Source organism: Mirounga angustirostris, unplaced genomic scaffold (assembly GCF_029215605.1).
Source record: "Mirounga angustirostris isolate CCGP_5_RB_7025 unplaced genomic scaffold, mMirAng1.0.hap1 SCAF_12, whole genome shotgun sequence".
NCBI lineage: Eukaryota > Metazoa > Chordata > Mammalia > Carnivora > Phocidae > Mirounga > Mirounga angustirostris.
In genome coordinates, this window is record NW_026991720.1 from 51,701,653 (window position 1) to 51,718,335 (window position 16,683).

At 40.7% G+C, this 16,683-nt stretch overlaps 1 protein-coding gene across 3 annotated transcripts in view; it reads left to right on the top strand.

Moving 5' to 3' along the window:
* IGF2BP3 (insulin like growth factor 2 mRNA binding protein 3) overlaps positions 1–16,683 on the top strand; it is a 154,647-nt gene that overhangs the window by 134,806 nt on the left and 3,158 nt on the right. The window contains exons 11-14 of one of the 3 annotated variants that reach the window (XM_064575168.1): positions 9,383–9,502; positions 13,060–13,134; positions 15,627–15,758; positions 16,441–16,554. In XM_064575168.1, coding sequence (XP_064431238.1) covers positions 9,383–9,502; positions 13,060–13,134; positions 15,627–15,758; positions 16,441–16,554 — 441 coding nt within the window. Of the gene's footprint in view, positions 1–9,382; positions 9,503–13,059; positions 13,135–15,626; positions 15,812–16,440; positions 16,555–16,683 lie in introns of those variants that run through there. The other 2 variants (XM_064575169.1, XM_064575170.1) reach the window with 2 other exon arrangements.

Here is a 16,683-nt window from a genome sequence, read left to right on the forward strand (position 1 = left end):
AGGGAAGAGGCAATTGGCAGCTCCTGAACACAGCAAGAGCTGAAGTTGGCATAGCACAGAACAGCATCCATAGCTGAATGTTATTTCCTGACGTTCGGGTTGGCAGAAGTTAGCTCAAGTGCTGTTGTCTTCATAATTTTGATAACGTCATTGGAATCTTCCCAGAAGTCTCCAGAACAATAGTGTGATCTTACAATTGCAAACTTACTGTTTATCAAAGAGGCAAGAAAGATGAACATTTTCTTAGGTTTTTAGCTAGTTCAAGGTGCTCTTTAAGAAAAAATATTTTATGACTTGAAAGGGATTTTTTAATCTGTTCTCTTAGCCTTACTTCTTAGGATTTCTTATTGTAGGTACAGCTCTTTTGTCAGTTAAAAAAAAAAATTCAAAGTAAATAACTTACTGTATACACTTAGTAGCTCTAGGAGGCCTCGGTTTTACTTAGCTATGGGGAGAAACTTTCTGTGCCCTTTTTTTTTTGTTTTTTTGTTTTTTTTTTTAAAGTTTTCAATATTCTGTTCAGGTCATGGAGTTGAGTAAACTTAATTTCAGTTCCAGACTCAAATCCATTAAAACAAAATAAACAAACCAAAACAAAAAAAAAAAACCCCAGGAGTATCTGTTGTACAAACCAAAGGGAAACACTGGCATCCTTCCAGGTTCCTGAAGGCTGGTCTTGATGGCTGGCAGGCAGGTCTCCATGCCTTTGTGATGTCTTCGATTCTGTTCCCCACAAAGTACATACACTTAACCTTACTGTTTGCTCATTCTTGTATCTCCTCATGATAGAGGATTAGGAATTACTCATTGGCAGACTTCACCAGTTATGCAAAACTTTCAGTTGAGCAGCTTTGTTCTTATGTTATTTCAAGCTATAACAGAGTCTGCCAAGAAGTCCAAAGGAAGTTTTGCCGATAGGCATCTGGCAGAAATCCATTGGGAAGCAGCTTGGGTCATGTGACCATCCCTCACCTCTGAAGATTTAGGAAGAAGGGTTCAGGATAATGCAGCGGAACATTAACCTAAATGCAAAGAATGTGTAACAAGAAAGGGTAATGCTAATGAGTTTTTTTTCAAGCTTGATCTCAGAGACTTAAAGTCACAGGTGCAAGGGGCTTATCATAACCCATTGTTCTGGCTTCTTAGTTTTGTAAAGAATCATCTCCGTATCCAAATCCTGGAAACATGGCTTACTATGCAGAACTCTATACAACAGTAATTTGTACCACAGAGCCAGTTTTGTTTTGTTTTGTTTTAAGATTTTATTTATTTGACAGAGAGAGACACAGCAAGAGAGGGAACACAAGCAGGGGGAGTGGGAGAGGGAGGAGCAGGGAGCCCGAGGTGGGGCTCGATCCCAGGACCCTGGGATCATGACCTGAACCGAAGGCAGATGCTTAACTGATTGAGCCACCCGGGCGCCCCCCACAGAGCCAGTTTAATGATTGTCAAAAAGGATAATTATGTGAGATGCCTTATATTCCCAGAGGAAAAGTTCCTTTAAAAGGGGGTGGGGGGATGGGTTAGCCCGGTGATGGGTATTAAGGAGGGCACACATACTGCATGGAGCACTGGGTGTTATACGCAAACAATGAATCATGGAACACTACGTCACAAACTAACGATGTGATGTATGGTGATTAACATAAGAAAAGGAAGTTATAGTCGGGGAGGTGCTCGGTGGATATGGAGTTGGCGTGAAGGGAGTTGGGTGCTGTTCAGAAATGTCTTCCTCAAGCCTGACTTCTGATGAGTCAACTTTTTATTAAGGTGCTGTTGCCAGGAGTGCACATCACTGCCCATCCGTGTGGGGCAGCACCTCTTGGTACGTTTAGTTTGCTGCTTTCTGATACTGCTTTTTCTATTTGACAGGCTTTGTTGTTCCTGTTTTCATCCCAGCACAGAACATTTTGCTGTCTGTATGCGGATTCTTTGTCTTCACTTTAAAATTTGGTCCCTTCGGCCCTTCTCTACTGACCACCCCTCCTTTTCCAAAGCCTCACACAACTTTTCAGTTTGTTCTTAGTCTTCGTATTGGATGTGTTCACTCCTACTTGATTCCCACTCCCGAAAAGCAACGAAAAAAGGCGCTGATGGCCTTTCATCGCTGTGTCAGAAAGATTATTTGGCTTTTGTTCAGCTTTCGTGGCGATAGCATAGCTTTGAGCTTTTCTCCTAGCAGAGTTGTCTTCAGTATCTTCGAGGCTAGGACACATGCCCACTCTGTGCTTGTGAGGCTCTGCAGCTTTCGCTCCAAGGACGCCTGTTAACATCGATCTTCTGAAGACAGAGAGAAGTTGCTCTCTGGGATCAGTCCTGGGAAAAGTGTTTTTTACTAAGCAAATGGATAGTTTTTCTCTTCCAGGCATACTCAATTATGCAGCTGATTTTCTTTTTTAAAATTAGCTGCTAGGAAGCTTAGTGCCAAATGTATACAAGAACAGCATTCCTGGCTTCATCTTTTATATTCGGGTCCCTATGCTCTTATTTCTTCGCCTCCTTTGTTTTACTTCTAGATTATGTGTATTTTCTGAGCAGCTCAAAATCTTTCTGGAACAGGCCCAGAAAACAAATAATTACACAGTCATGGCAAAATACAATGGGGCAGATCTGGACGAGTTACACATTGGGTTTAGTCTGATCATTAAAAAGGTCTTTATCGCTGTCAGGCCAAAAAACGAAAGTATATTATTCAGAAGAACATGGTATAGATGTTCTCAGTGAGATAAAATACTTAGATCCTATCTTTACATTAATCCTAACTAATTTTTTTTTTTTATGTATCAGTTTTGCTATAAGGACCAGAATGACAAATTAATATTAACATTAAGCACCATTTATGGTCAATGTCCTCATTAATTCAGTTATTAAAATAAGAAAGGCCTTAAACTGTCCCCTGGAATAAATGGTACTTGGTCATTACAGAACACACTGACAGGCTGTGAAGTACGGTGCTTTGCACACAGAGGCACTATTCTTAGGACTGGGAAATACTAAAAGAATGAACTAATGTTACTCGTTCAGTGTTCTTCACTGGTGAATAGCAACAGAAGTGATTTGGCCAAGCTGTGCAGGACAGGCCCCTGTCACAGATCTCCACAGTTCAGAGTTTAGTGGGAAGGCAAACCCTCTTCTGGTATATTTGTTCTAAGAGTGCTTATATGGAGATCAGGCAGGCTCCATGTAGCTGACCGCTGTATTAAGACCTGCAGTGTGTTATGACGTCCTGGGAAACACCAGGAATACTAAGTTGTAAAGAAAGTAGTACAGCTATTTATACATATGCCGAAGAAATAGAATCCAATGATTTTCCTCAGTAATATTTCCTGGAGTTGAATTTGGGGTTAACTCTTAACAGGAAATGGGAGGTACGTGTGGGTTACAGGTCAAGGAAGAGACTTAGAAAGAAGAGCACGGTTCAGACGATTTTCATTTGTAGAAAACACGGCCTGGGGTCTCGAATCTGATGTTGTTTTTTTGTTTCATAAGTGTGAAAGGCGTGGTTCAAAATAAGATGATTTCCCCCTTTCTTGAATATATATTTGTTGACCATAAAATAAATGCATTAGTATGAGAATTTGGAAATAACCTGTCAGTTTTAAATGCTAATGCTCCGATCCAGCATTTCTATTACATAAAATCTTAGAAGTATTTGTATAGGGGCACAAGATTTATGTTTAGAGATTTGATTGCAGTGTTAGAGAAATTAGTGAAAAAATGGAAACCGAACTTTCTGTAGATCTTGAAAATAGTACCTTCAGATACAACAAAATAACTGTCAGGTAAAGATGAAGGAATTGTGAATTTCTTTCTTACACTTTTCTGTGATGTGGTTAATTTATTCTCAAGTGGAAACAAACACTGAGACTCTTAAGTTATAAAGTACCTTAAACACTCATAAGATGGGTGTGTGCTGATGAGACAACAAACCTGTTGCTGTCGGATCCTTGTGCTGTTGGAGCTTCATTTTTTGTGTGTGTGTGATTTCAATTAAACTATTAAAGTTTTTGTAAATGTTTTTGAGGTATAATTGACATACAACATTGGTGTCAGGGGTACACATAATGATTTGATATTTGTATATATTGCAAAACGATCACAGTAAGTCAACATCCATAGCCTAGTGGTTTTTTTTCCTTGTTGATAAGAACTTTTAAGATCTCTCTTAGCAACCTCCCACTATGCAGTATAGTATTAACTGTAGTCATCAAGCTGTACATTACATTCCCATGACTTATTATATAGCTGGAAGTTTGTGCCTTTTGACCCTCTTTACATCATTCTTAACCTTTAGTTATCCCTTTTCTTCAAAATAGAGAATTTTTTTTAAAGTAGGTGGCTCCACGCCCAACGTGGAACTTGAACTCACAACCCTGAGATCAAGACCTGAGATTGAGTTGGATGCTCTACCGACTGTGAGCCACCCAGGTGCCCCCCAAATAAAGAATTTTTTTTTTAATATTTATTTATTTGAGAGAGACAGAGATAGAGAGAGCTCGAGCAGGAAGGAGGGGGAGAAGCAGACACCCCACGAAGCAGGGAGCCCGATGCGGGGCTCGATCCCAGGACCCTGGGATCATGACCTGAGCCGAAGGCAGAGGCTTAACCATCTGAGCCACCCAGGCGCCCCCAAAGAATTTTTAATGGACTATCTCTGATGCCATTTTTTGGACATTGATAATTAAAGGCTTAAGCTTTTGCCAGCTACACATAGGAAATTTCTTTTGACTCAGGAAGTCATACCAAGGTAGAGAGAAGAGTGGTACCACCAGGGAAGGCAGCACCTCCTCAGCTGAGAGTTCTCTTGGGCTACTGCGTGTGTTTTGTTTTGTTTTTTTTTTTTAAAGATTTTATTTATCTATTTGAGACAGCGAGAATGAGAGAGAGTACATGAGAGAGGGGGGAGTGTCAGAGGGAGAAGCAGGCTCCCCGCTGAGCAGGGAGCCCGATGTGGGACTCGATCCCGGGACTCCAGGATCATGACCCGAGCCGAAGGCAGTCGCTCAACCAACTGAGCCACCCAGGCGCCCTGTTTTTGTTTGTTTTGAGAGCTCCAGTGGGGTAGGGGGAGAGGAAGAGGGACAAGCAGACTCCATGCTGAGCAGAGAACCCCACGTGGGACTTGATCCCAAGACTCAGATCATGATCTGAGCTGAAGTCAGTCGCTTAACTGACTGAACCACCCAGGCGCCCCTGGGCTGTTCTTAAGAGTCACTTCTGCAGCTCTGTATTACAAAGCATATCTATAGCTGTTGGAAACACAGTTAATGTCCTTTTTTTCTTTTTTTTTTTTATTAAGTAAACATGGCTTGAGAGAGAAGTCTATGTTTGAATGCTGGCTGCAACACTAATCAATATATGACCATGTACAAGTCACTTAATCTCTTTTGCTCAGTTTTCTCATTTTTAAAATGGAAATGCTGTTAGTTTCTATTAGTTGTACGGGTTGTGAGGTGTAGATGAGGTGATGCACCTCACAGAGAAAACTCACAAACTGTCACCACACAGGACTCCTGTATACCCCTGCTCCCTGATCATAGTTACCTTCTTCTTAAACTTGAATTTTGACCTCAGCATGCTTTTTACCCATCTTCCACCATGCTAAACACAAAGTAGCATTCACATGTTCCATGAATGTCTTAATTGGGATTCCACCATTTTGTGTGGACAGAGTGGGAAACTTTTTGTGTAACTTGATGATGATCAATTTTGAATGTTCAGAACCTTTGACTCAAGCAGTTTTACTTCTAAGAATCTATGTAGTAGAGGTATTTGTACAAGGGCACAATTTTTTAAACAAAGATTTGATTATAGCATTACATGAATTAGTTGAAAATTGCTAACTACACACACACACATAAACACACATGCACGGAGATGAGTCAGCAGTGGTGAGTCTAGCTGGACGACTACCCTGTTTAATGGGATGAGTCAGGGCCATATGAATGAATGAATGAGATCCAAGCTGTATCGTTACGGTAAAAAAACAAATTAGAACATGTTATTTGGGGGTGCCTCAGTTGGTTAAGTGTCTGCTTTTGGCTCAGGTCATGATCCCGGGGTCCTCGGATCCAGCCCCGCAGCAGTCTCCATGCTCGGTGGAAAGCCTGCTTCTCCCTCTCCCACTCCCCCTGCTTGTGTGCTCTCTCTCTGTGTCTCTGTCAAATAAATAAAATCTAAAAAAAAAAAACCACAGACATGTTATTTGTAGCATGTTCCCATTCATTGACTATTTTGGCTTATTAAATCGATTTCTCCCCTGTCCTTACCTAGTTTCCCATGTCGTCTTTTCCACAGGGTTTGGTCATCCTGAGCATTTTGCCTGGAAGAATTAGACTTATTTGGGGTTGGAGCTTTCTTTTTTTTTTTAATTTTTTTAAATTTTTAAAAAGATTTTATTTATTCATTTGAGACACAGAGATAAGAGAAAGCATGAGCAGGGAGAGAGGCAGAGGGAGAGGGAGAGGGAGAAGCAGGCTCCTTGCTGAGCCAGGAGCCCGATGTGGGGCTCGATCCCAGGACCCCGGGATCATGACCTGAGCTGAAGGCAGACGCTTAACCATCTGAGCCACCGAGGCGCCCGGTTGGTGCTTTCTTTAAGGTAATTAGTTGATTATAGAAGTAACAGTTGTTTAGGTCAATGTAAATTTTTCCGATTTTTGGTAAATCCTACTAGACAGATTTTTGACATTTTCAGATTTGTTGACGTTGTATCTTTTTATCTTATATTTCCCCCTTTCTCATTTCAATTTTTTTTTTTTTTAAGATTTTATTTGACAGCGAGAGCAGGAACACGGGGGAGTGGGAAAGGGAGAAGCAGGCTTCGCAGTGAGCAGGGAGCCTGATGTGGGGCTCTGTCCCAGGACCATGGGATCATGACCTGAGCTGAAGGCAGACGCTTAACGACTGAGCCACCCAGGCGCCCCCATTTCAATTTCTTAACTGATACATAGACAAAAGGTTTTCCTTTAAAGAACCAGCCCAGCCTTTTTGTTATTTCCAGAGTTTCTGTTTACTAATATAGTTTTTAAAAATCTTTGCTTCAGAGGAAGGAAACTATAAAAACTACTAAAAAAAAATACCTACCAAATAGTGTGAGTAAACTGTGTCCTGTGGTGAACGGCCTTCTGTTAAGTGCGTGTCAAGGGACAAATGGAATGGCTGATTCATCCATACGTGGGTTTCTGCTGTTGAGCAGCATCTCCCCATAGACCTGTGGTATGGAGTGCTCCATGCTCTCTGGGCTTAATAGGGAGAAGATGGAGCTGATAATGCCCCTGGTAATTTTTGTGTTGGCAGAGTGGTGGTCATTTGGTGGACCAACATTAGGTAGCCCAAAATTTGTTCCACGTCCAGTAAAAATGAATGAGCCCAGTGCTCCTGTTTCCTTTGACTAAGATTTTCAGAAACTGCCTAAAATGATCATGTTCTAAAGATTTTCCTAGTTCCTGGGATGTTTGAAAGCCAAACTATTGACCTGTTTGTTTGAGACTTTATGAATTTAAGGAGGGTTTTGTAAATTAGAAATTAGACTGATGCTGTTTCATGGCTCTGTGTGAACATATTACAGTACTTGAGGGACAACTTGAGTACTTGGAAATGGAATTTATCGTATCCTCCATAACAGGAATTTAAGAAGGCTCAAGAGAGAATTCTGTGAAGTGTTTCTTACCAAGCAGTTAATGTGTACATTTCTTACTGCAATGTATCTTTTTTTTTTTTTTTTAAAGATTTTATTTATTTATTTGACAGAGACAGAGACAGCGAGAGCAGGAACACAAGCAGGGGGAGTGAGAGAGGGAGAAACAGGCTTCCTGCCAGGCAGGGTGCCTGATGTGGGACTCCATCCCAGGACCCTGGGATCATGACCTGAGCCGAAGGCAGACGCTTAACGACTGAGCCACCCAGGCGCCCTGCAGTATATCTTCTAATATCTCTATAAATCTTAGTTGGTAGGTGAACTTTTTAAAAAAGTGCATATTAAGTTAGTATATTCAATTGTGGTTCATCTTAAAATATTTCTTGGCATATATGGGAAATCTGTACCTGCCTCTCAATTTTGCTGTGAACCTAAAATTGCTCTAAAAAAGTCTTAGAAAATAAAAAATATTTCCTGGAGTAAATTTCTTAGAATTGACTTATCCTGGAAAGTATGTTTTTCTTAATGTTGTTAGAAAGTAAGCAGGTATTGAGGCAACTGGATGGCTCAGTTAAGCGTCCCACTCTTGATTTCAGCTCAGGTCTTGATCTCAGGGTTGTAAGTTTGGGCCCCATGGTGGGCTCCACACTAGGCATGGAGTCTACTTAAAAAAAAAAAAAAGTAGGCAAGTATTAATATATGAACATGTGCACTGCTTCTGCATTTTAGAACCTGTAGCTCACCAGTAACATCACTGAATCTTGGATTAGCTTTTTTTTTTTTTTTTGGAACCCAGTCACTGTGTTCTGAGTGTCTGTTAGCCCTACAAGAATGACTATTTGAAGGGAAATGATTCAGGAAGGACATAGTTGGCTTGAAGTGGGAAGTTGAGAAGTGTATAGATAAAATCCATATTTGAAGAACCTTTGAGGAGGTAGCCTTAAAAATGTTTTCCAACGAACCATGAGAGACGATGGACTCTGAAAAACAAACAGGGTTCTAGAGGGGAGGGGGGTGGGAGGATGGGTTAGCCTGGTGGTGGGTATTGAGGAGGGCACATTCTGCATGGAGCACTGGGTGTTATGCACAAACAATGAATCATGGAACACTTCATCTAAAACTAATGATGTAATGTATGGGGATTAACATAAGAATAAAAAAAATGTTTTCCAATTTGTCCGTATGTTAAGTGGCAAAGGAAGGGCAGAGATGGGAGGAATAATGAACTATATGGGAAAAAATCTTACGCATTTTGCCACTAAAGTGAGAGTTCTCTTCTAATCCTGTCCTATGTTTGGGTGTGGTTGTGTACTGAATGGTGGTAGTAAGGTTTTACACAATTCAGTCCTATGTAATGAGACTCAGGAGTTCTTCCCTTTGAGACTAGTTCATCAGGTATGTGTTTATGAAGCAAAACCTACACCGATAAAGTGTAGACTTGGTGTCCTTGGATGCAGTTGTGTTCAGTGAGGTGTGGCCCAGAATTTCACTTACTTGTCAAGAATCTAAACTTTATGACTCTGACTTACCTTTTAAATCTGTAAATCAGTGACATCCTAAAGTTGAAGAAAACTGTGTAGAGAAAAGTGACCTTTTAAATTCAGATGCTTTCAGGATGAATAGGAGATGTTCTCAACTTCAGGTAAACTCTTATACCACACTACCGTATGAGAATGCCCCACCTCTCTGCCAATGATAATAGCCTAATTTTACCAAATACACACGTATGTCCTGTCTTTACAGCAGCAGTCAGAAACGGAGACTGTTCATCTGTTTATCCCAGCCCTATCCGTTGGCGCCATTATCGGCAAGCAGGGGCAGCACATCAAGCAGCTTTCTCGCTTTGCAGGAGCTTCTATTAAGGTACTGTTCTGCCGACCGTGGCTCTTAGTGCTTCAACGACAGTAGGTCACAGGAACATGAGTCATCCTGCCACTTAATAATCGAACTGAATGTGGCAGTCCATACTGCAGCTACATAGGGTGTAACAGAAAACCCTGAACAACAGCTTCAACAAAGTAAGTTGCCTTCTCAGAAAAAAGTAGTCTGGAGGTAAGCAGTCCAGCGCTGGTGTGGTAGTTTTGGCCCACTAAGTCCCTGGACCTAGGTTAGTTCTAGCTTATCTTCCCCAGGCATGGCCTTGGTCCCTCTTGGCCCCAAATGACAATATTCTATGCTCTCGGGGCGCCTGCGTGGCTCAGTCGTTAGGCGTCCATCTGCCTTCGGCTCAGGTCATGATCTCAGGGTCCTGGGATCGAGCCCCGCATCGGGCTCCCTGCTCCACGGGGAAGCCTGCTTCTCCCTCTCCCATTCCCCCCACTTGTGTTCCCTCTCTCACTGTGTCTCTGTCAAATAAATAAAATCTTTAAAAAAAAAAAAAAAATTCTGTGCTCTCACAAATCTGGGGTCCAGCCAGTTGGAGAACACGAAGAACCTTCCTCTTACAGAGATTTCTTACTAGCCACCATGAGATATTTTTATCTCCATTTCATTGCTAAGAAACTGCATCACAAGGCCAGACACAGCTGAAAGAGCAACAGGGAAATGTTAAGCTAAATATTTTATTATTACGGAAAGTGGGATAACAAGTATCAGAGGACAGTTAATGGTATCCACCAACTAGAGAATTGTGTGCTCTGAAGATTCTGTATTTTGATATGCTGAGAAACAATATGATAACAGAGATAGCTCATTGTGTTTTAAGGTATGCACAAACTGATAATGGCTTGATGCGGTGAAATTTTTCTTCAGGAAAACATCAGTCTAGTGGGGTGTTTTTTGTTAATGTTTTATAAAAAACTTTAAAAAAATTTTTTTGAAGATTTTTTAATTTTTATTTATTTGACAGAGAGAGAGACAGCGAGAGAGGGAACACAAACAGAGGGAGAGGGAGAGGCAGGCTTTCCGCCAAGCAGGGAGCCTGATGCGGGGCTCGATCCCAGGACCCTGGGATCATGACCTGAGCCAAAGGCAGACGCTTAATGACTAAGCCACCCAGGCGCCCCTAAAATTTTTTTATTTAAAGGAATACGGTACAGGGGCGCCTGGGTGGCTCAGTCAGCTGAGCCTCTGACTCTTGATTTCGGCTCAGGTCATTATCTCAGGATCCTGGAATTGAGCCCCATGTAGGGCTCCAAGCTCAGTGGGGAGTCTGCCCCTCCCCTCTACATGTGCACTCTTTCATAATAAATAATCTCTAAAGAAAATCTTAAAAAAAAAAATAGTACACAAAAAAGTTGGACTCACATGTTTATAGCATCTTTATTTGCAGCTATCGCCCAAGGGGAAGCAGCACATGTTCAGCAAAGGGCAAACAGATAAACTGTGGTCCACCTATACAGAGGATATTAAGAACAAACTATTGATAGATACATGTTGGTTGGATCTCATGTTACATGCTAAGGGAAAGAAATCAGACCCAAAAGGTCGCATATTCTATGATCCAATTGTATGTAAAATCTGGAAAAGGCAGAACTATAGGGATAGAGAAAAAATTCAGTGGTTGCTAGGAACTGGAGGTGGAAGATAGGCTTGAATACAAAGAGATACCAGGAAGAATTGTGGAGAGTGACTGAACTATTTTTGATTGCGGTGGTAGTTATCTGCCTATGCATTTGTTACGAAAGAATGAATTTTACTGTATGTAAAGTAAATAGTTAATAAAGAAGCAAAACACAGAAATAGCCCTCATGTGCTCTCTTGTAGCAAAAGATAACAAAATACATGAACAGGAAATGCAGCCAAGATAAACAGTAAAAGGGAAAGAGATGGTAAAAGACTGAGGGGTGAACCAACTTCACTGTGCTACAAGTTTCCTGATGGAGTTAAAAATAAGTCTTTGACACGTGCAAGAAGAACCTAGTAGATTGGCTTTGGAAAAACTGCATATTTAGGTGTTCAGTGTTCTCTCTTTCAGGCTTTAGAGATTTTACAATGAGGGTAAAATGTTTTGTTTCCAAGAAAGTCTGAAACATGCATAATCTGAAAGATGCACCACCATTCTTAACACTTTGCTAGACTTACATATAAATTTCATATATGTACTTAATAGGCATATATTTGGTATTTGCTAATTATTTGTGTTCACTTACTGGACATTTAGACTGTTCCTAACTTACTCTGCACAAATAGTGCCGTGATGGACAGAGTTCTTTTAGCCAAAATGTTACATACAAACTTATTCTTTAAGGTAAGTCTATAAAAGTAGATTTGGTGAGTCGAAGGGCATGTGTTCAGGCTTTTCAGAGACTATAGCAATTTATACTCTTAACCTCCATGTATGAGTGCCCTTAGCCCCAGCCCTCCCCCCACCAGTATTGACAGATCTAGTCAGAAAGATAAAGAATGATATTTTTGTTCCAGGGCTTTCCTGTGAATAATTCTAAGAGCCTAGACTAAAGGGAAGTAATTACTTGCTTGTGTTATAGACTCAAAATTAGTGCCCAGCATAAAGTAGGAATAGTATTAGCGTGGCTGTAGGTTGACAGAGGAAGAGAGAAAAGATGACTCCATTAAAAATAAAAACATTCTTTGATTGTAAACGTGTGGGAAGAGATCTAGTAGACTACATTAGTAACTGACAGGGATCATAATGGTAGAATTTGGGGTAGTTTTTATCATTTTTTTGCTTCCTGTTCTTACATAATAATCATATATTTGGTAAATAGTAAGAATTTGCTTCTTATACACCATATGTCTAGCAGAATTTTTTCTTTTAAAACAACTACCAACTGGGTCCCCAAATCCTATGACTGCATAAGAATGCTGGTTTCCTCTCCCTTCAATAGCCTCTGCAACAGTTCCCCTGGCCCAGGCTTTTTGTGTGATTTCATATATTCTGCAAAAATAGAAAAGCCATTTACTTTCCTTCTGCCAAGTTAGTGCTAGTTTATTTCATGTTATTCTAACGAGCGTACTTCAGGGGAATTTACCAATAGTCTTAGATTTGTGAACATAGCAGTTTCTTGCACATACAGACCTGGGGTTCTGATGCATACGGGCCAAAGACCACACTTCGAGCACCACTGGTGTAATGATGAGGAACATGGGCAGTGGAGACAGATCCAGTTCTCCCTCCAGCTGGATTAGCTATGTGATCATGGATGGGCCAGGTAACTCAACTTCTTCAGCCTTGTTTCCCCTCTGTAAAGTACAGGTACCACCTCATTAGAACCCAGTGAGGATTAGCTGAGATTGCATGTGGACATTTACATCAGGGCAGGGCACAGTGTAAGTGCTCAGTTCATGGCAGGAGCCAGAAATAATGAACCCACGTTAATCACTGCTGCTCTGTAGCTTTCTTCCAAAAGGCTTTCATTTTACCTTTCAGTAAGTTGTGCACAAATGTCAGGCTGGTGTGTGTTAACATTTCTGTCAGTGGCACCCGAACGTGTCATCCCCCCTTGATGTGTCTGTTACAGATTGCTCCAGCTGAAGCACCAGATGCTAAAGTGAGGATGGTGATTATCACCGGGCCACCAGAGGCTCAGTTCAAGGTATGTGTTCTAGAGTGTGTGCACATGTAACAAATGAATGGATTCAAGGAATGTTAATGCTTTCTTTTCAGGAACTCCATATCCTGGCTTCTCCCTTAATAAAACTCAGTAAAAACAGTCTCCCAATGGAAAATCGTAAGGCTAAGAACAGAGTAGAAACATACCCAGAGTTACCCTTCAAAAAAAAACAAAAAACCAGACTTTGTTTCAATTTTGAGAGTTTTGTAATGGTTGCTGGGTTTACCTATCTCCCAAAGGAGAATTTACTCAGTGCCTTCTTACTATGCGAAGGTGAGACCTTTAAGACTGACATTTACAAACTGTCCGGTTATTATGCCGTGGAATGCTTGTTCCCCAGATTTCCCTCTTGTCCTTGAGAGGCCTTAACCTTGAATTAAAATGCCCCCCTTTCTCTTACCCTTGTATTAACTCTGAGCCCTTGTCCATAGTCTGACCACAAATCACTCTAATACTTCCAATTTTACAAGCAGAAATGGTAGGAACTCTTCTGGCATTTGTTCTGGTGTGAACCATTGTTTATATTTATTGGGGTTTGGGACCTTTGCAGCTGGAATGCCCTTCGTTGTTTACTGAGAGTTGATGAGCAAAGACTGGGCATCCAGGCTGCCCGTTCAAATCCCAGCTCTATCATTTATCTGCTGTGTGACCTTGGGCAAATTACTTAACCTTTCTGTGGCTACTCAGCTGTAAAATGAGGATTAGAACACCCACAAGGTTGAAACAAGGTTATAAGGTATAAAGAATATATAAAGTGCTTAGAATATTCCTTGCCATATAGGAAGCACAATATAAATAAGCTGGTGGTGGTGTTCAGCAGACTCGGGGTGAATCAGACTGACTCTGCCAAATTCTCAAGCACATACTTTCAAGTACATGATTTCTCCCATAAAACTTAGTACAAGTGTTGTAAAAATAACTACTGCATTCGAATTTAACTACTTTATCCCAAACCCATGTCTTATTCTTAGCACCTGTGTAACAGGACAACTCTTGAACCTTACGTTCCCTTAGCTCTAAAACGTGGCTACTAACGGTGCCTACTTTTCCCCAATTCCCCCCCTATTAAAATATCACTGTCATAGATCTCTCTTTTCTATGGGCCATTTTTCAGTAAAAATCCAAAGCTTTTTTCATTTCATTTACAGGAAGAACAGGAAACAAAAGGAGGTGCTTTGAGATGTGGGTGCGGTTGGCTAGGCTCTAACTCAGGTGAAGAAATTTAGTCTCTCACACCAGCCTTCTGGTCCAGGCAGTTGAAATCCTAACTCATAAATGTTGCAAACTGTTTCCTATCCCAAACCTACAGGATCAGTCACTTTTAGTTTGAAATCTTAAAAGATAAACATAGACATCAGTTACTGTGTTTCTTCTTGGTGCTGATCTCTTTTTTATAAATGGAACTATTTTATAATTCCTGTAATTGTATGCTGGGAAACTCGGTTTGTTTCCCTGTGTCCTTCAATGCCCATGTGGTATGGTATAGTCATCTTAAATGGAATATTTAAGAAAAGCTGTAATGCTTAAATATTTATGTGATCAGTGATAATTACAAGTGAATTATTTTAGAGATCTAAGGAGTGGTAAACCTCCTATCCCATATTTTTTCTGATGAATTAGAGAGCTTTTGTTTTGGAAGAGAGATGTATATCCCTATGTCCTTTGACTGTGTTAATACCTAGATCTGTGGCCTGAGACTTTGAAAATGAATGGAATATAGGGTACCAAGATGGATTTTGTTTTTTCTGTAACTCCCTCTAATGAGCTTATTTCTGCATCAATGAAAATGTAAAATGTGTTGGGGACTTTCGTTTTTATGATACCCTGGTAGCTTGTCAGATTAAACCAACTCTGACTTCTTTATCCTTTGGTATATACTAAAGCAAATTAATGGCTGTACATAATAGAAGTTTAAGTATAATGTCTCGTTGTATGCAGTAGGTATCAGGATGTGTTGACTATAAGTATCATAAGTGTGTGTGTCAACCTGATTTTGTCGCTTTATTCAAAGTAGAAGCCACTCGGCTAAGATGAAGAAACCCTTCAGTAGAAAATATCCTTTCAGCAGGTGTGAGCCTGCCACAGCTGCCTCTGCAGTTCTTCCCCGTCTCTTAGCCTCAAGAAGAACGCAATTACTTTCTTACTGAAAGCAGGAAAGATTTTACCTTTTACAATCTGAGGGCAAATGGCCATTTGCCCACAAAAGTGATTCATTTTTAGTTAGGCCGAGTACTAATTGGCTTTAATTCTTTTTGTTCAAAGAACAGATCGTATTCTTTGGTCAGTCATTCAGTTGCCACCTCTGTGGTGCCTGGTTGTTACTGTGAACCTTCCTAACTTTGCCTCTTAAGCCATCTGCAACAGTCTGTCCCCTGCAGATGTCCCTACCAAGAGCCATTCCAGTGGATTTGGGCCATCTCTGAAGTTAATGGACCTTCATGAATGACACTGATAGACTATGTTCTCATCTGTAGGCTCAGGGAAGAATTTATGGAAAAATTAAAGAAGAAAACTTTGTTAGTCCTAAAGAAGAGGTGAAACTTGAAGCTCATATCAGAGTGCCGTCCTTTGCTGCTGGCAGAGTTATTGGAAAAGGAGGCAAAACGGCAAGTACTTCAGCAAAACCTGTGCAGTGGTATGAAAGGGAAAGCGTTGAAAGGTACTTAGGAGTTCCAAGTCCCTGAATTTGGGCTAACTTGTAAAAAGCAGGATCATCTGGGCCAAGGTTTGGAGAAGACTGCCTTCCGTTCTTCCTGTTGGTGTCAGCACTAGTTGAAGTAATGCCTTGCTTCGAGCCCACTTTGTGTGGGAGGACTCTCATGTACAAGGGGCATTTAGCATTTTTGGTTGACGTAACTTCAGCTTTTGATTTTTGCACACTTGATGGAAAGAAAACTTCTTAAAATGTCATCTACCTTGATAACCTACCTCTGTAACAAAAAAGCAAATGGTTGTGAGTTTCTCTTTAGCACATATAACTTCTAAGGTGTTTTCAAAGCTATTTATAATTTTGAAGTAACTGAGTGCATCCACTTTGGAATCAGACTTTCAGGGATTCATTCTCGTTCTGCCATTCACTTGTGTAATGGGTCAAATCAATTTTTTTGGCTAAGTCTTAGTTTACTATCATCTTGAAATGGGCACAGTACTGATAACCTGATAGAATTATCGGTGGTTTAGATGAAATTTGTAAAGCCACAGTTTAGTGTTTGGCACATAGTAAGTGCTCAGCAAATGGTAATTTTTTTAAAACCTCAATTTAACATGATCTGTGTTTATCTTGTTCAGGTGAATGAGCTCCAGAATTTGTCAAGTGCAGAAGTAGTTGTCCCTCGTGACCAGACACCTGATGAGAATGACCAAGTGGTTGTGAAAATAACTGGTCACTTCTATGCTTGCCAGGCAAGTGGGCTCTAATGTGATAAGCAAGCTCTTTTGCTGCTTTCCCAAATGGAAGCAATTCTCCTGTGGGTGTGCCCCCACCCCATATAAATCTTCAGCGTTGTTTGGTGCTTAACACACTTAATCCCT